Source organism: Pelobates fuscus, chromosome 6 (assembly GCF_036172605.1).
Source record: "Pelobates fuscus isolate aPelFus1 chromosome 6, aPelFus1.pri, whole genome shotgun sequence".
In the NCBI taxonomy this organism is placed as follows: Eukaryota; Metazoa; Chordata; class Amphibia; order Anura; family Pelobatidae; genus Pelobates; species Pelobates fuscus.
The window spans coordinates 50,122,977-50,142,828 of NC_086322.1; the positions used below are offsets into that span (position 1 = coordinate 50,122,977).

The 19,852-nt window shown below is 39.8% G+C and overlaps 1 protein-coding gene across 2 annotated transcripts in view; it reads right to left on the reverse strand.

Moving 5' to 3' along the window:
* LETM1 (leucine zipper and EF-hand containing transmembrane protein 1) overlaps positions 1-19,852 on the reverse strand; it is a 34,066-nt gene that overhangs the window by 6,562 nt on the left and 7,652 nt on the right. For both annotated transcript variants that reach the window (XM_063457674.1, XM_063457673.1), the window contains exons 2-10: positions 14,887-14,944; positions 12,589-13,036; positions 11,827-11,970; positions 10,986-11,123; positions 8,862-9,065; positions 8,021-8,140; positions 6,454-6,585; positions 3,284-3,454; positions 1,568-1,699 (exon numbers count right to left, since the gene is read on the reverse strand). In XM_063457674.1, coding sequence (XP_063313744.1) covers positions 1,568-1,699; positions 3,284-3,454; positions 6,454-6,585; positions 8,021-8,140; positions 8,862-9,065; positions 10,986-11,123; positions 11,827-11,970; positions 12,589-13,036; positions 14,887-14,944 — 1,547 coding nt within the window. The remainder of the gene's footprint in view (positions 1-1,567; positions 1,700-3,283; positions 3,455-6,453; positions 6,586-8,020; positions 8,141-8,861; positions 9,066-10,985; positions 11,124-11,826; positions 11,971-12,588; positions 13,037-14,886; positions 14,945-19,852) is intronic.

Consider the following 19,852-nt stretch of genomic DNA (forward strand, 5'->3'; position numbering starts at 1 on the left):
TCCGCAACACACCACTCCGACGCTTGCCGGAACAAAGCTGCCACGACGCATGGGCGAGGAGACAGCTGACTGACAGGCACAGCATGGAACATCACCGAGCGACTCAGACACAGGCTTACCCAAGCGGTTGGCTCACCCTACCCTCGATCTACACCGCAGTGCCTTCCGTGACTGAGCTACAGCTCCTGAAGACAGCCACACATTGAACAACCCAGGGACAGCCTCTATCTCTCCCCAGACCAGGGCATATGTTGGCGTTAGACTGTCTGATCATGCCACCCTTATTCCGACATCTACATGCCTGATAACCATTTTTTTTTTGTGTTGCAATTCATAGTCTTTGATCATACTGATGCCGACAATGTTGTCGCTAGAAGTCCTGTGTTAACACATAAAATGCAGCTATGTTTAAGGGTGTAAAGCCTTGGGGGTTAACTGTACTAGCCATTCAGTGTGGCCAGATTTCTCATCTACCTACCTAATCTATTTAACAAGAAATTCCCATGTCTGCTATATCCTACGATTGAACCATCAGTCTTGTTTTCCATGCAGACTTGTATGTCCCAGCATTCATTATACTGCAATAGTGTACAGCTCAGCAACCTTAACTCATCCACATGCTACACTACATGGCAGTAAATATTCATCAATGTTAAGCCTGTTATATTGTTTGTATTTAAAAAAAGAAAAAAAAAACGTGCACGCTCTCATGCCACTGCTCATTCTATATGAATATATATGTACGCTGTTGTGGCGTTTGAAATGTCATGTACCTACCTGCACAACAAAAATAAAGAATTAAAAAAAAAACAAAAAAAAACCACAATTTAAAAATACACGGTCATAACTAAATCAAAGTGATTTGGCTTTTATGTATATACAGGTTGTCCTCACTTTGCGACTTACCTGCTTTATGATGGCTCGGGCTTACAACCAGCTCTCTAGTGTGGAGATTCAAGGTATTCCCCACGTTAGAGAGCTGGTCTATGTTCAGGGAATTTTCCCGGTACATAGATTCGCGGGATTCCCTGCGCTAGTGAACTGTTCTATGCTTGGAGGGAATTCCCCCGAACTTAGACCTGCTCTTTAGCACATGCATCCTCACTTACCAACCAAGTAGTTTTACGACCGAGTCGTAAGAACGAAACCCGGTGTGTAAGCGGGGACTGTCTGTACTCACAATGCATATAATATCTGCTCTATAACAAATAAATATTAATAAAGTGACATTGCTATACAAAACCTCCACAAATTCATAATTCATCCAAAGTGGCATCTGAAACAGATCGGTGGGGTGGTGGACTTAACAAAATATGGCCATATGGTGGAAGTGAATCCCCATATTTATTTAGGGAGATATGCAATTTTAAGTAGCCTTGTAAAATGTAAGACTATTTTTGTGTGTGCGCTGTGCCTTAATCTGTATTTTGTATAAATATTGGTCACTCTGGCTGCACCATTGATGAGACATGTTACGGATGTGCTCCCAATTCCCTCTTATTTATTTATTTATTTAATGTGCAATTTTAGCTCGCATAAAACACACCCATGTGAATATCGCGCGTACCTTATTGGCGTCCAACACGGGTGCTGTATCTTTCAATAGCTCAGGATCCTCAATCTCCTTCACTGGAATGGCTTCCGGTTCACTTACTGAACTTATCTTCAGGTCTGCTTCAGAGGCAGGCTGCATTTCCACCTGATTGAAAGAGTTTAATTACAAATTCACATCTCAGTCATCACTGTACAACATCAGAGTGCAACTACCAAGAAAAAATATTGACAAATTGCCACAGGAATGCTGCAGCTCCAAAGGGATCTACAGGTAGGAAAGAAAAGAGAAAAAAAAAGTCCAAATTGTAACCTGCCAAAGGTCTAAACATTGCTGGTTTCACTTTGGGTGAAATAAAATCCATCCACAAAAGCCTAGTGTTGCAGTTTGTTCCTCATTTTATTTTTAAATTCTGATGGACCTTATGAACATGCACCCAGCCACATTTAGTGTGCCTATCGCATCCATCTGGTTACAGTCAGACATTCGCATTCCAGTTATTGAATTTGACATACATTTTTCTGTATAGAATATCTAACATAACATTTTTAGAAATACAATTCATAAAATAAATTTTTTAACTTCGCTCAGTGCCTTACAACTGCTTACATCCTTTCCAAGTCATCCAAGGAGACTAAAGGGGTTAGCAAAGAATTTCCAAGAGGATTGTGTAAAGAAAAAAAGATTATCTCAGACACTCTGCCAAAATTAAAATCTAAGTCAGACTAGAAAGGTTAAGGTTTGCCTTAATTAAAACATCTTGCATAATACAGTCACAAATAGCATGAAGGTCAGCAGATGCACACTGTGTGACATTCAAGTATAGTACATTGGATACACGTTTACTAAAGAGCTTTAAAGGAACACCATAGTCACCAGAACAACTACTGATTAATGTAGTTGTTCTGGTGAGAATAGTCAGTCTCTACAACCTATTTGCTGTAAACACTGCCTTTAGAGAAAATGAATGCAATTTTAGTCCTTGTCGTATTATAGTCATCTGAATGGTTTTAGTTGACTAAAAAAAAAAAAAAAAAAGTCGGACTAAAATTATTCGACAAAATTAACACTGGTATAGTGAACCAGGCTGTGTTTAAAAGGGACATAAGTGCCAAAATAACATTGTCATTTTTAAAGGATTTAGAATGGTATAGATCAGGGGGTTCCATCCCAGTCCTCAAGTACCCCCTACCAGTCCAGGATTTAGCGATTACCCTGTTGTGTCTAAAGTGTTTTTTTGTTTTTCCCCCAAAACACCTTCGACACAACGGAGTAATTCTTAAATCCTGGACTGTTAGGGGGTACTTGGGGACTAGGTTGGGAACCACTGGTATAGGTCATGTGCCTACCATCTCACTGCCCAATTCTCTGTAATTTAGGAGTTTAATCACTTTGTTTATGCAGCCCAAGCCACTCCTCTCCTGTCTGAGACTCCCACAGCCTCTCTACACACTTCCTGAAACAAAAGAGGCAAAATAATTTGCTTTCCTTGTAGGCATGTTACATTTTATGCAAAGTTCTTAGAATAACCCTTTAAATCAGAGACTTGTAAGTTGTATGTGAAAGCTATGTGGAACCTGCACTGCTTTAAAATAATTATTGCATTTATTGGGGGACAAGGGGAAGGGGAAGGGGAAGGGGAAGGGAGAGCTGTACTGCATTGGTAATAGTTAAATTTAATAATTCAACATAGAAGGGTTCTGGTCAAACAGACAAGAAGAATACAATTACCTTGGCTGCAGCCTGCAAGCTTTCTTTGGCAGCCTCTGCCAATCTCTCCATTTCCTTCTCCTGGTTTTCTTTCCTGATCGCTTCCTCTTCCTGAAGGGTTGCTTCGAGTTTGGTTTTATTGTCCACTTTCTCACACTCAACAGCAGCTACTTTAACCTGCGCCTCCTTGGCCTGAGAAACAGGATTACAACGTTATTAGGAAGATCACACAGCCACAAAGCACATCACGTAAAGGAAGGAGGGAAAACAACACTTATTTAATCATCTAAACTCATGGGATGGTAAACCAGAACATGCTACATTTGCAGAACTTGCTGAAAGGTCATGTCAGGGAGAAGAAAAAACAAACAACAAAAAACTATAAGCAGTCTGAATCACCCCATATTATACAGCATAACTTGGGAAAATGTTCCTTCTATAAACCGGATAAATCCAATGTTCTACCCAATATATGAGCAAATTACAAATTACTGAAATAACAGACTAATTACTAATGAAGCAGTCCATCCATAGCTAGTAATAACTACAAATAACTATTATTCACATTTATACCGTGACAACTTATTCAAGAGTGCTTTCTAATATTGCAAAGAGAGGATTTAACAACAAAATGATAAAATATTACAAATGGTGACAGGAACAAGCAGTTTGTGAGGAACCTGCTCCAATGAGCTTACAATCTACAGGGGGTGGTGTATTTAAACACAATAGGAAGGGCAGCATTGGGTATATTATTATTATTATTATTATTATTATTGCCATTTATATAGCGCCAACAGATTCCGTAGCGCTTTACAATATTTTGAGAGGGGGGGGATGTAAAAATAAATAAGACAATTACAAGAAAACTTACAGGAATAATAGGTTGAAGAGGACCCTGCTCAAATGAGCTTACAGTCTATAGGAAGTGGGGTATTAGAAACATTAGGATAGGAAATATCAAGTAGGAGTGAAGCAGAGCTGGAGGAGAGAGCAAAGCACTATCCCATAGGGACAGGTATGTAAGGGAGAGATTACTCTGGGAGGCCATACGCTTTCCTGAAGAGATGGGATTTAAGGCCCTTCTTAAATGATTGAAGACTAGGGGAGAGTCTGATGGCAGTAGGCAAGTTATTCCATAGGAGAGGAGCCGCCCGTGAGAAGTCCTGCAAGCGTGAGTTGGCCGTACGGGTGCGAGCAGCGGTCAGGAGGTGGTCGCGGGCAGAGCTGAGGGTACGAGGAGGGGCATACCTCTGGATCAGTGAAGAGATATAAGAGGGGCTGGAATTGTTCAGTGCTTTAAATGTATGGGTTAGCACTTTGAATTGACTCCTATAGGATACAGGGAGCCAATGTAAGGACTGGCAGAGGGGCGAGGTGTGAGAGGACCGACTGGATAGGAAAATCAGTCTAGCTGCAGCATTCATTACAGACTGTAGCGGGGCAGTACGGCTTTTGGGGAGACCAATCAGGAGAGGGTTACAGTAATCCATGCGGGAAATTACTAGAGCATGGACAAGCTCCTTGGTAGCATCTTGCGTAAGAAAGGGGCGGATGCGGGCTATGTTTTTGAGTTGGAACCTACAGGACTTGGCAACAAACTGGATGTGAGACTCAAAGGTGAGACCAGAGTCAAGTATGACGCCAAGACAGCGCGCTTGTAGGGATGGACTTATGTGGATATCACTGACTTGAAGGGAGAGTGAGAGAGGAGGATCAGTATTAGGAGGAGGAAAGACAAGGAGTTCAGTTTTAGAGAGGTTAAGTTTGAGAAAGCGTGACGACATCCAGTCAGAGATGGAAGAGAGGCAAGCAGTGACACGTTGCAGGACGGCCGGGGAGTGGTCCGGTGAGGAGAGGTATATCTGAGTGTCATCAGCGTACAGGTGGTAGTTGAATCCAAAAGAGGCAATAAGTTTTCCAAGAGAGGCAGTATAAAGAGAAAATAGAAGGGGACCAAGGACAGAGCCTTGGGGAACTCCAACCGAGACAGGGCGAGGGGAGGAGGTATCCTTGGAAAAGGAGATACTAAATGAGCGTTGGGAGAGATAGGAGGAAAACCAAGAGAGGACAGAGTCACAGAGACCGAGTGATTGAAGAGTTTGAAGGAGGAGAGAATGATCAACTGTGTCAAAGGCAGCAGAGAGGTCAAGGAGAATTAATATGGAGTAGTGACCTTTGGATATACCTTTGGTATAAATATGCATCTCGCAGTGGGTCTTTGTGCATTCACTACAATGTCACTTCTTGCATCCAGTGATGTCTACTGTGCAGCCACAAACAAAGCAGACGTTATCCAAGGATCTCGATTATCCACACAATCTGTGCATGATAGGTCGATTTACACCAAGTCTGCTATACTGAAGAGGAGGAACTGTTAACTCTTTCATGACAGGTGACTTGGCAGGTAAAGAACAGCATAAGAGTAGTCATGAAGGAGTTAAATAGATCCTCTAGGCAATAAGGATGGCAACACTCTTGGTCTCGTCTTTCAGACAGCACTCAGTCTTCAACACACCTTTCTTCCTCATATCACCAGCCTGTAAACTTGCCATCATGTGTCATAACATGTTCAGCTTTACAAACATATCTTGGTAAAGCCAACACCCTTACCTCTGTTAATCTGTCACAGGTCGCCAAATCCTCATCTCACCCTGGTCAATTATCTAATGCCCTAGACAAGCTACCTAATTACTCTAAGCACGGTAGAGGGGCTCAAGAGGTTTTTGTTGTGTTTTTTTTTTTTTTTTTAATCATATGCGGTCAGCATAATATTTGCCTTAACATAATCATATGTTCTTGAATAAATGCTGTAGACAAAACCACGATTAATTACTAAACGGAGAAATCTAAATTAATTTCAAATTCAAAGCTAGAGTAACTGTACTGGAAGCATAGCTGACTCAGAATGTTTCCCGTTTTACCAAAATCTGAAATTAAGTTTGAAATTTCACTTTAGCAAATAACCGTTAAAGGGATTTAAAATACAGGATAACGTATAGCTAAAAGATCACAAACAATAGCAAACCTCTCTTGCGTTAGTACAGTATTCAGAGGCTCTTATTTTCACTCACTGAAACAGATATTGCTGTCATGTGTGCCATGTACGTTCAGGCCTAATGACTACCACAATACATATTCTATGCATTCAGGTAAATGAAGAACAGCCAGGATAGAGTTGATGTATATACCATGCTTTCGGGCAAAGTCTGCAGGGTTGTTTTGAGCTGATCAGCTGGTGACAGTGTGTCCGGGAGATACAAAGCTCTGGACAAAAGGAGTAATGATGTAGGAATTTCCTGATTCAAGTGTAGTTCCAACCACTAGAACAATGAAGGAAAAAGTTATTGCTTTGTAACATTTGTCAGGTTTACAAGAACGTACAGGCAAAGCATCATGTGATATGTAATTCCACAACAACATCTAAAGAGCTACTTGTTGGCAATAAATGCTCTAAGCTTTTACACTAAAAACAGTTCTAGAAAAAAATGTTAATGGTTTACATCAGCTTGTCACAGTGATCCAATGCCAGGGCAGGCTCTGCAGCACTATTGCTGGATGACTCATCCTTGAGACAACCAGCAGTAGCAGACACATGCTCTGACTGACTTACATCTTCAGCTTCGCAATGCACAAATTGTTTTGGTGCCTAAAGCAAATAGCTGCCTCGGGCTGTAGTGCCTCACGCGTGAGGAGCCTGACAGTAACCAGGTCTTGCAGCAACGGACAAGCTTCAGAATTGGAGGAGGGGGGGGTTAACAGTAATAACTTGTCTAATAATAGAATTGTCTACTAGTAACCGATGGCTTTGGGTACCGTATATTTACAGGACTGTATGTCTTGGTTTGCAAAGATGCCCCATGTTAAAGGTACTGCAACAGAAAAGTTTGGACTAAATAACGTTATAGACCGTCTGTAAAGATACTTTCCGAAACTTGGTGTGCAGGGCTTTTTTGTTTTATGCCGCAAATCAGACCGCTCCACTTTAACTGTTGTTTTAAGGAACATTCCTAAAGCACATGCAGGATTTGAGGCAAGTTAACCCTTTATTTTTACAGGCATTAGGGAAGAGAAGGGGGCCCACAAGACTCCACAAGAATTCCGCATTACAAATCCTTATAAAACGATAGTGTTCTATTAACTTGTTTTGTCCGGTCATTACTATTGATTGCATGTTCTACGGAACTACTAAGCCAAAACTGGCATCAGGACATGAGGTCACCAATAAGGGGCAGTTTCAAACTTAAGAGGTGTTCAATCCAATCTTTATACCGTATTACTGGTAGTCTGTGTAGGGTACCCTGCATAAGGTTGCTAAAACAAATAGGACAAAAAAAAAAAAATCTAACAAAACACACAACCCACATTATACAATTGTGGTTACTCGTTTTGTTGCTATTTGGGGAAACTTTAACATTTCAGCTTGAAACATCTCAATAACGGAAAGCGTTCATAAAGAACGATAATGACAGTTAACCCAGCGGTGGGCAAAAGGTAGCTCCCCCCCGAGCAGTGAAAGTACTACAATTCCTGTACTTACATCCTTTGTTTAGCCCTTTATAGATCCTTGTCTTACTGGGGAATTTTTGTATTATTTTTTTACATAAACAGTGATTAGAGAAAAAGCAGAGCTGTATCCTACATTTTCCAGCTCTGTTGTAAACTAACACAATAAATTTTGGCTTAGTAATATAACCACTGAGGGAAATACTCAGAACGCAAGATCATTTCAGAGAAAAAAAAAAAATTACCACTAACCTGCTTAAGCTGGTCTCTCAACCGTTCCTCTGTGACGCCGAGCGCTCTCATTCCCCTTGCACGACAGGCTGCTTGTAGCTCTTTTACATTCAGGCTGTCTACTCCTTCTTCGGCAATGAGCTACGGTTTAAAGAAAAATAAAAATTTGTATAACATTTGAGACAACCAATCAGGATTTATTTAAGGAGGTGTGGGAAAGCAAAATACCAGCTGCCTGTTATATAGCTGGGATAGGTGAAGGTGAATCAAAATACACATTTATTAAGAATTATGTTTTCATTAAGATCTGTGCACCCCAATAAATGCTTCTGGTTTTGGTGAAATTCAAACATACAGTGTTAACAAATGTTGATCCAAGGAGAACCTGATTTTTGCTGGAATTGAGAAGAGCACCACAGGCTCGGGCTAAGGCGGCCCGTGGTGCAGGTTTGGGCTATGGTGGCCTATGGGCCACAGCAGGCTCTGGTTACGGTGACGTCTTAATTCTAAAACAGCCTCTTCATTCCCACAATGAGAGATCAGAAAATACTACTGGATACTGTACAGAGCAGAGCAATGTGTTTGCAGATTTCTAAACAAAAAGATGAAAGTAGAGTGGGCACAATCCCAGGCAGATTTATTAAGGTATAAAGAGCCCCTGTCAAGCTTAGAAGTCAAAATGTTGTACTTTATATCTCAATAAATCAATCTTGGTTTAGATCTAATTTGTGTCTGGTCTTTGTGTCTGTTTTGTGGAGCAAAGCCGATCTCGCTTGGTGGCACTTGGATTTCCTTTATGCTTGTGTACCTTCTAATCTCTCTCTATTATAAACAAAAAAACTCCAATATCAAATCTGTTTACCTTGTCATCGGCTTTAATGGATCGCAGCTTCATGGTGAGCTGAAAGCGTAGAAAGTTGTTTGTCCCAATTGATTGAAGTTCCAGGAGTTTGCAAAGAGCCACAAGCTGTGGCCTAGTTAGATTGTCGAGGGTCAACTCATCTTCAAATAACTTGGAGAATCGGACAATCTCCTCATTGCTTGGTCTCTCTCCGGAGCTCCTGATCTTCACAAATGCAAAAAAAGGAATTCTGTATTATTTTCATGTCTACAGAGTTAGATTTAAAAAAATAAAAAATATATATATATATATATAATTAGATAAGGGCTCTAAAAGGCATTTAAAAGGGTTATTAAAAAAAGGGGGGGGCGGGGGGGGTGGTTAAATGACGATATAGGAAGAAAATAAAATTAGATAGAATTTTGTAAAAGATATATACATAAGCAGCTACACACTTAAGCGCCTACCACCATTTAGGGAAGTGTATATAAAGTGGCGCGCTAAAAAAATAGAGTACACTCTAAAATAGATATAAATTTTTTTTTTAAAAAATTAGAAAAGTGTATACATATGTTGATATTTATATATATATAAATTATATATATATATATATATATATAATTAGATAAGGGCTCTAAAAGGCATTTAAAAGGGTTATTAAAAAAGGGGGGGCGGGGGGGTGGTTAAATGACGATATAGGAAGAAAATAAAATTAGATAGAATTTTGTAAAAGATATATACATAAGCAGCTACACACTTAAGCGCCTACCACCATTTAGGGAAGTGTATATAAAGTGGCGCGCTAAAAAAATAGAGTACACTCTAAAATAGATATAAAATTTTTTTTAAAAAAATTAGAAAAGTGTATACATATGTTGATATTTTTACTCCAAGTTGAAGAAATTTATATGCATATTAAAAAAAAAAAAACAGGCAATAGTATAATCCTGTCATATAAAAATATAATCATGACGAGTCTCACTCCTATCACGCTCATAAAATTTCACACTTAGGTGATAGTATTGAGACCAGAGAGATGTGTGTTATGTAAAATTCATTAGATACAAAAAGATAAATATGTGTCCAAATCTCACAGAATGTGGGAACGGAAACACACAGAAGTCAGGGTGGTGGTTCCAGATCCACCAGATAAAGGGCTTGGACCCAGGATATAATGATTACAGAGATGAAATTGATAGAGTCTCAAACGAAAAATGGGACTCAAAACAGTTTTTTAAACAAAGTGCAGGAAACTCTCTTAATACATATACATATATATATACACATACACATACAGACTATATGTATTAAGAGAGTTTCCTGCACTTTGTTTAAAAACCAGTTTTGAGTCCCATTTTTCGTTTGAGGCTATCAATTTCATCTATGTAATCATTATGTAAAATTGATCAAGATTTATTAACAATGAATTTAAAAACAAAAAAACACACACAGAACATACATTAATATACAACACAAGACTGGGGGATAAGAATGACTGCCCCTTACTGGATAAAAACAAGTGGGTATGTGCAGCACATCTGCCGGTACTCACAAAAGCTTTGTCAGTAGGAGATGTTAATGCAGTCTCGATAACAGCGTCTTCCCCCTTGCAGCTCCGTCTCCGGAACGATCCTATTAGCAACTAAATATGTTGCTGACTTTGTCTTCACCCACCCAAGGGGTTAAATACTCCTGTGTAACATTGACTAATTGGATCTTGGACATGAGGCATTAATATGTACATTTGGGACTTATGGAAGGACCAATCAGACCTCAGGTAGACGGTACTGCTTTGCCCTTAAGCACCATGATCAAAGATGGTGTGTATTACCAATCATGTCCTGATGAAGCCGTAGACTAAACACAGGGACGTGACGATTGATGCCAGAAGGAGGGCGGAGACAAGAAAGTCCTTGGCATATTTGAATGGACCTGGGCAGAGCTGGAAAAAGGTGAGCAAATCACCTTTATAACTGGAGGGCTAAATAGGTTTAACACCTATAGCATTAGGAATACACATTTGTATTTCTGACACTATAGTTTTCTTTTAATTAAAATAAAATAAATAGAAAAAAACCTTCATAAACTACCCCTCTCAACTATTCTTTAGGTTAAGGTTTTGATTATTCCCAAGTCACGTGTTACCTTTTGAAAAAATGTAGCAAACTCATTGGTAACGTCTCCCTTGGCTGCTTTGTTTTTTAATGCGATTTCTTCTATTGTATCTTGCAAAAATTTGGCCACTTCCAGTTTTACCCTCAGCTCTTTCTTCAACCTCTCCTCCTGTAAAGGATTAAGTCAATTAATATTCTGCTGATCTGATAAGTATACAATGACTTTCTGCATGAACAAATTAAAAATTAGCAATCAAAGGGAAAAAGAATAATTCCAGAACAAGCAGTCATGTTACATAGCTATGATGTGAAAAAGAAAGTCACAATACAATTATATTCTGATCCCCCCCCCCCCCCCCCCCCCATCCAACTTGAGAACCATGACATATAGCACCCTAGGAAAGCAGAAGTGAGACTGACATGAAGCTAATCTATGTAGTGACAGAATATTAGGGCTGTATGTCAATCAACCTGCTCAACACTACTATACACGGTTAACATTTTAATATTGGATGCATCACTTCAGAATGCAATAAAGGACTAAAACAAAAACAAACAAAAAAACAAAACAATAAAATAGCTAATGGGTTTTGCATACATACATGGAAACACAACTAAAATGCATTACAACAGAGTGGAGAGCCATATTTACAACATGCACAGCCATCACTGGATGGGAGTGCCATTGAGACGCTATATGTTCTTTGTATTGGCCAGGCAGAGGTCCCACTTTTATTAATACAAACAGCTATCTTTCAGGGGGATCCGGGCATCTGGGAAGGTCAAACAATAAGCGGAATGACTGTGGAGCAAGCACTGCAGCTATCTTAACAAACCGTTACAAACCACAAGGAGGCAGGAGACGCTTTTACCTTCTTTGAAACGGTTTCAAATGTAGATGGCAGCATATTTGGGAATAATTTCAGTACAACTGGAAGCAAGAACTCCATAAAAGGAACGACAATGAAAACCAGGAAAGGTACCAGGCGGAAGAGGTCAGCGCATATCCTCAGAAACTGCAATGAAAAAAAATATAGATATCAAACATTAAATATAGAATAAACAGGGCTTAAAAATCTCCACTCACCACTAGCGACAGGCAAGCAAAAATGTAGCCTGCATGAGCATCCTATTGCTTGCGATGGGTGTAACTTTCAAGGTTTGGACTGCAAATGTTTAGCCCTGGAGTTAGGACCAGAGAAAAGTATAAAGACTTCTTTTACAGTGAACCTACAGTGAAATATTACAAACTTGATTTGCAAAATCAAACAGCACATGTTTGAAAACAGCCATGTATGGATAGTCTGTATAGGAGGCGTCAACTGATATACTCCAAACTCCATAATCACTTATGCTTCAGGGTATGCAAGGAGCTCCCCTGTCAATGTCTCATTTCACCTAAAAATCAGCAACATCCCTTCCCTACATGTACTGTGTGATGTCAAATTAAAGACGTCACATAAGCTCGTATGTACAACATATGCGTGTTATTCACACTGAACCATTACGTTATTTTCACAAGCTTTCAAATAGTTTTCTAGGAAGACTGCAGGTGACATTTTTGTTCTCTTAACGCTGTTTCTCCGACTACTTGGAAAGTAGGATTTATATAGATTACAATGCTATCAGCTTACCTGTCTCCTTTCTCTCCGAGACAAGATATGTCCATTGAGGATCTGCCACATCATCCTAGCTGCTATTTTGGTATCAATCCACAGCAGTCGAAAGCCATGGTAGTAGTGTTTTACCTCATCCATTACTTTCTGTCCGATAGACTTCTTAACAGTTTCTACAGATGGACTATATACAGGACCTCCTTCTTCCAGCATTTTATTTTTATCCTTCAAGGACTTCAATGATTTTTCAACCACAGAGTCATCGAACAGGGGTCGAGAGGAGTGCAAGCCTCGCACTGCACAGTAATGTGGTCCCACATTAGCAGGGCGAGTGACGGTGATCCAGGTCGCCGGTGAGTTATTAAAATATGTTCTATCAGACTGGCTTGTCCGTGAAAACCCATTATTCCCTCTCCTTGAGGAAATGTAAACAGAATGGGTTGCAGTGCAATAACTTTCAAAGTTTCTAAACAAAGAAAAATATGGATTATATACAAGCTGCACGGAGGAAAAAATACTTACTACATTATCATATTTGAAAAAAATTAAGTTACTTTATATAAAGTAAAGTCACACATGAGGGTGACCTTTCGTAACAATCACATGATAAATGTAGGATTTACAAATTCGTCAGACACAACACTGCATCCAAATTAAGGCAGAACAAACCTTGTAAAAGGCAAATTTGTAAAATAAATTCACCAGAATTACCGAGCTCTGCTGTATTTAACCACTGACAGCACAAGCAGCCAGTAAGCAAAGGATTTAACTATTTAACATATCACTTGAATACAGATTTAATAAATAATATATATATATAAATTTGTTTTAAAAAATGTTTTTCTTTTTTAAAAAAAAAAATCAGGGTTTAGAATTTCCAGACTTTGTGAGAGGCTAGGCAAAAATATTTAATTATCTGTGGCTGCATTGCACATGTGACCGCCGGAAGGCTCCAGGAACAGAACGTCTACCAACATTAAGAGCCAAAGAGACACAAGGCTGTATTCATTTTGTTACAAACACGATTCCCCGTGGCTTGTACTGCAGTATTCCGTGATGTCACATCTGGCTTCCTGGATAACTGCAGCACAAGCCACAGGGAAACGGGGCATGCTTGTAACAGACAGTATACAGCAGTGGCGTCACCAACGTGGTGCAGACCACACCTGGGTGATACCCTTTGGGGGCGGGGAGGGTGACACACTCTACTCAAGTAATTCGCTCATGATGGAGTCACCTTACCTTCAGGAGCAGATGCATCCCTAAAGCCAGCACATCATGGTCTGCAGGGCATTGACAGGCAACCCAGGAGATTGTCATACAATCACACATCAACCCCTACACAGGAGCTCTGCCATACATTCATGTACTCTGCGCATCACTGAGTTATATTGGTGTGGATCTTTGTGATGATAACACACACACACACACACAAGGGGTTAGCTCCTGCACCAGGTGACATCAACCCTAGTGATGCCACTGGTTCTCGTCACTTGCTTCCAGTCCTTAAGCGTCCAGAGAATTAAGCCCTGAATTAATGCTTCTCTCCTAGATCGTAGTCAAATGTGCAACATACCCATGGGTGGTCTCTGTGTCTCACCTGCTGTAATTGGGAGAAGTTCTCCCAAAAAGGAATGAATAAACTGACAGGATAGAAAGGGGAAATGCTTCATTTAATGTCCATTCTCACACAAACACACTAACCACCTTAAACAACTGCTAGCTTTGTACGTCTGTAAGGGCAGGAGAATTGTAAGCCTGGCTGGTAAATAATTATTTGAAATTTTGAGCCCGGTATCAATCATAGCATGGATTTTTAATACCTAAAAACTTTTGCATTGTAATCATTGGGTTCAAATGTAACTCATTCTAGCTAACCCTTTTCCCTTGAGTAGTTATGTAAATGATGTTAATAATTGTTTATCAATGTAGTAGTTTCAATTTGAATTGAAGGACAATTCCTTAAACTCAAATTGAATCAAATAGAGTAAATTCTGCTGAAACAACTCTGCAGTCAAACAGCAGCAAATTCTCTTGGATCTGGGCATTTGGTTCCAGGTTTCAATCTTTCAGTTGCTGAAATCCAGAATACATTCAAGGTAAATGAGATCAGGTTTATAATGAGGGTATGCTGCAAGTGTGATGGACTACATGCAGAACTGTGCGTGTTCATAAAGCTGGCATGCAGTGTTCCAAGATGCACAAAGGTTGTAAAAAATAATATGCTGAATTTAGTTAGAAAGAAAGATAACATCTGCAAACAGATTTACCCTAATTCAGTGTTGAATTTATGACAGTAAAACTTCCCATTCTTACCTGTTGTGTGACAACCGCAGAGAAGTGCAACTAAGACACACGCGTTCAGCAAGATTACCTGCAACAAAAATATATCAGTTGGATAAATAACCGTGAAGGAAGAAATCCAGGCATTCATATTTGCAGGGTGAAAAAACATTTACAATCAGCTGCCGGAGGTATTACTGATCAATATATTGTAATTCAGATTTACAACAGTTTAATATAGTAACATTTCAAAACAGTTGCTTTTTAAACATAACAGAAGCTCACACAACTGAATGACTTCTAATTTATGCGTTATCCAAGGCAGGCTTGGGAAGGTCACAATATTTAGCCAACACCAGTGAGATAAGTGGGGCGCTATAATAAAAATACACTTACTCCTATAAACTTTATGGGTAATTAGTGCGGAGTTATATAGAAAAAAAACTTCATTATCACCTCCATCCACCTTAAAGGGACTCTCCAGGCAGAGGACTTTACTCAACTGGTACCAGCACCGGGAGCCTCGTGAAGCCGCACATGCGCACATACTTCAGAGGGCGGCATTCATGCTGCCCTCTGAAGTCCTGAGCGCACTACCGCGCAGGCGCACGGTGTGCGCGGCCGCGAGCTGAGCTGACTGACAGCTTAGCTCGCGGTCTTTGCCCGCCCCCCTCCTCTGCTGACAGGCTGGAGAGAGAAGGCGCGCACACAGTGCCTTCTCTCTCCTGCACACGTCAGACGTGTTTTAATACGTCTGACGTGTACAGGGCCTTTTTAGGGCCCTGCATGATAGGAAGTCCCTCTGGTGGCCGTCTGAGTGACGGCCACTGGAGGTATTCCTATCAATGTAAACACTGTATTTTCTCTGAAAATACAGTGTTTACATTAGATTGCCTGCAGGGAGCTATAGATCATACCTGAACAACTACATTAAGCTGTAGTTGTTCAGGTGACTATAGTGTCCCTTTAATTCTCTGCACATATTGGTTTATAAATAGTACATTATAATATTGGCCATTGTAGGTTGTCCACTTTAAATATCAGTTTATAAACCATCTGCTTATTTTTTTTAGAATTAAATTACCGGTACACATTATGCAGTGTACTTTATGGCCTATGTAGGTTCTCATTTAATATTTAAGATCAGGTAACTAGGATAACATGTATACAATGGGAAGGGAGTCTGCATAGGAACCCGATACATCACTTCCCGGTTTAAGCATTTTATTTACTATGCCTGATCTTGTATATCTGCACCTCATATTTCATGATTTTATTATTCAACTAGTTTATATAGCAACAATGAATTACCCTAGCTGATGAAAGTTCAAGTTTATTCCTGTTTAACCATTTAAATATTTACACTTTTTAAATGCTTATAAGTATTAGATATATACTGTTCTGTAATAAAATACACATTTACACTTAATGGAGAAGGTTCTTGATTAACACGTTATGTTCCATGTCTTCTTGTTTATAGGTTACCAAGATCACATCTTGATGCAAGAAAATCAGAAGTGGCATGACGCTACACTGCAGACGTGTCACTTCCAGTTCACGATAGATTTCATAATTATGTTTTGAAGTGGTCAGGAACTTGCCCACACAAGCCGTGATTAGAGGACTCATGGTGGTTGTATGCAATCAGGCTACTTGAAAAAGGACATTTTATGGAAACTGGTATATCAGACTGAAGAAGATGCAAGATGGCAAAACGCGTCTCGAGGTATCGGCCAATGACCTTTTGATTCTAATTTTTTTGCACTAAAGAAGGGTTTATGTTCCCCTTTATTATCATCACGCAAGTGCTTTTACAAAGAACCGTTTAGGAAGGACACTATAGTAACAAGCTTAATGTAGTTGTTTTGGGGAGTAATCATTCCCTTCAGGAATTGTAAACACTGCCTTTTAATAGAAAAGGCAGGGTTTACATTAACTCCCAAGGACACGTCAAGAGGCCACTCAGATGGCCACTGGATGTGCTTCCTGGAGCTGTGCTGCACAGTGTGCATTACTGCCATTCAACGTCTCCACACTCTGCATGAAGACGCAGAATTTCTCTCATAGAGTAGCACTAATTCCCTGCATCTCTATGAGGAGGTGCTGATTGGCCAAGTCGGCGTTTGCCTCCTCCCCCGTCCAATACTTGGATTGGCGAAAATCAGAAATTCTGATGAGGTCAGCAAGAAAGCGGATCGGTGGCGGGCCCAGCACCGGCGGATCATCGCGGCGCGGTAAATAAGGAAGGTTTTATTACCATTTAAGGGGAGGCAAGCCACCTAAATGGTGGTTTTAATACTATAGGGTCAGGTGTTCCTGACCCCGTAGTTTTCCTTTGCGGTGAGCAGTTCTATTTCTTGGTTCAGTGATTTTACAGACAAACTTACTGCACTAGATATTTCTGCATTGTTCTTGTTCTTCCTTTGAGATGTTCTGGTTGGAAGACAGAAGAGGGGTCACTGTGGTAAACATCCACATGAGTGATCTGAAAACCGATACCCCATAAGCCTGTTCTGTTCTCTGTGAGTGCAGTTAATTTATTACAATTCACTACACTATATTTTGTTTGTAATTTTTGTTTGTATATTACTTATAACTAGATACCCTTACTATTTATAGGGTGCTATTTACTGTTTTGATATATAAGAGTACAGCAGTGAGGTCAGCTCCTGCTGAAGAGGACCAAATAAAGGGAGATGGCGGTGCCCGTAAGGGACATGATCAGGTAAGTAAATGCTCACCTTTATCGGCCTCTACTGGGCATCAGACCCCCAGCGATGTCACTGCCACTACCTGGGGATATTGCCGAATACGCATTTTAAAATGGGGGGGGGGGAGGGGGAGAAGAGAGAGAGAGAGAGAGAGAGAGAGAGAGAGAGAGAGAGAGAGAGAGAGAGAGAGAGAGAGAGAGAGAGAGAGAGAGAGACAAACCAAGGCATATAATAAAACGCAATCTGAGTTACTAAACTGTGTTTGTAACTACAACAAATAGTAATACTATTTTATGTGCAAGAAATACATATTAATATAAAAAAACAAAGACAGGATAAGCACACTAAGAGTTTTCTTACAGTGATTAACATGACTAGCTAATGCCATGGATATAACAGCTACATATTCACAGCTCAAAAACTAGCAAGAACTCTTCCATTAAATTCGAGGGTGATGGCTGCACTTGAAAATTTTGCTTTTGTACGTAAAGCAAAATGCTGCAATTGAGACAACACAACAAGCTTGGACTCAACAGGAAGACTATGTATCTTTTCATTGCTCCTTCAGTGAGGTTTTTCTGGAATCTTGTAAAGGATCAAATAAACCATTTATTTTTAGAAGAACCATACATTTAAAGCATTATCCCCAAACAAAATCGCCTGTTCTAAGTAAATCAAAGGAAGCCCAGTTGGGACACAATGCAGCTTTGTTAAATGCTCACAAGTCTGCCTTCTATTAACATAACATTGATTTAAGTGAACTTTATAACAACAACAATTATGCTGTAGAACAGTAACAGCCCACACCTCTTGTCAAAGATATTGGGCAAAGTTCCTTATGCGAACTATTCAAGACACCATGTCTGATTGACAAAAGTCAAAGTCTGCTGCTTGGAACACTGGAAACCTCCAATATAAGTAGTTTGAGGAAACTGCTCACAGTTCCGAGTTAAATAAAGTAAACTTAAAAATCCCATGTGCGCTTAAAAGATAATGTTGCATAAGAAACCCTGGAGAGGTGTACAGGGGCCCGGAGCGATTATTGTGCTTCCCAGCCAGACTTAAAGACCTCTGAGGATCGCCTGGTCTCGTTTTACACCTCAAGGGCTTGACCAGAGATACCCTGAAACACTCAAACTTTTTTTTTTTGGTTGTGTTTCAATGAATAATAAATAATAAGTGTGACATTTCATTCAAATAATATATCCATATGTAACCGAACTGACAGGAGAAAAAAAAAAAAAATTATGAAGGAATACCATGGAAAAATTGGCAAATTATTATACTAGCCTGGAGACTGCTTTTGGTCTTTGTGAGCAAGAAAGGTGGGATGCCAATGTAGGCCTTCATTAGCCGAGTGCACCAGCTGAGTACTCTCGGAACAAACCTACATCTGGCTTCCAGCTCAAGAAATCCAGAAACAGTGTGGACTCTACCGTGACCCACCTGAGTGACAAATTGTAATAAAAACTGTTTGAGAGATGGTGCAGGGGCACTGTTTTTTTACGAATGCCCTTTGCATGCAAAGGGAACTGGGCATCCCCGAGTACTAAGGGAAAGCGAAATCAGTACTATCATGCTGAGGCAAGGCTGAGCATATATAGTATGGGGATTACATATGCCATTAAGTTCCAGGATTGTCACTTTGCAACATAAAAATAAAATTGCGCTATTGCTAAGTCCTGACACATCATTTACCCTAAACTGGTAAATTGAATTTAGTGACCATTTTGTAAATTGCCTCTTTCCACTGATTATTGTTCTTGCTATTCGAGTGAGTAAAACAATATGGCATGTTTATGGGTAAGTAGATAAGATAGCGATGTCTACCTAGGCACTACCGCTAATAAGAAAGCAAAGGCTAACTCCTAGTACTACATTAGTTAGAGCCTTTTCCCATCATAATTAGCCAGCTGGCACTGTGTAACCTGGTGCATCGAACAATATCTAGAGTGCCAGGCTATGCCATGATGGCCTTGAATAACCTGGCCAACAGTTCAGAAATAAACACTTAGTATCTCGGAAACACTTTTATAGTCAAAGGTTAAAGCAGGTCTGCTTCCTTCGAAAGTACATTTTAAAAAGTACAATCACTACCATGGAAAGTCCATAGCTATGAATCCAGGACAGTATATGCCTCTTTTATAAAGGCAGAACTTGAGCACGAAGGTCAAAGCATTACATTTAATTAAATCTGTGGTTTATATAGCCATTGCTCACAATGTAACTTTTATCCAAATATTTTGAGTCTCTTAAAACAAGTAGTTTAAGACAATGAAAAAGGAAAT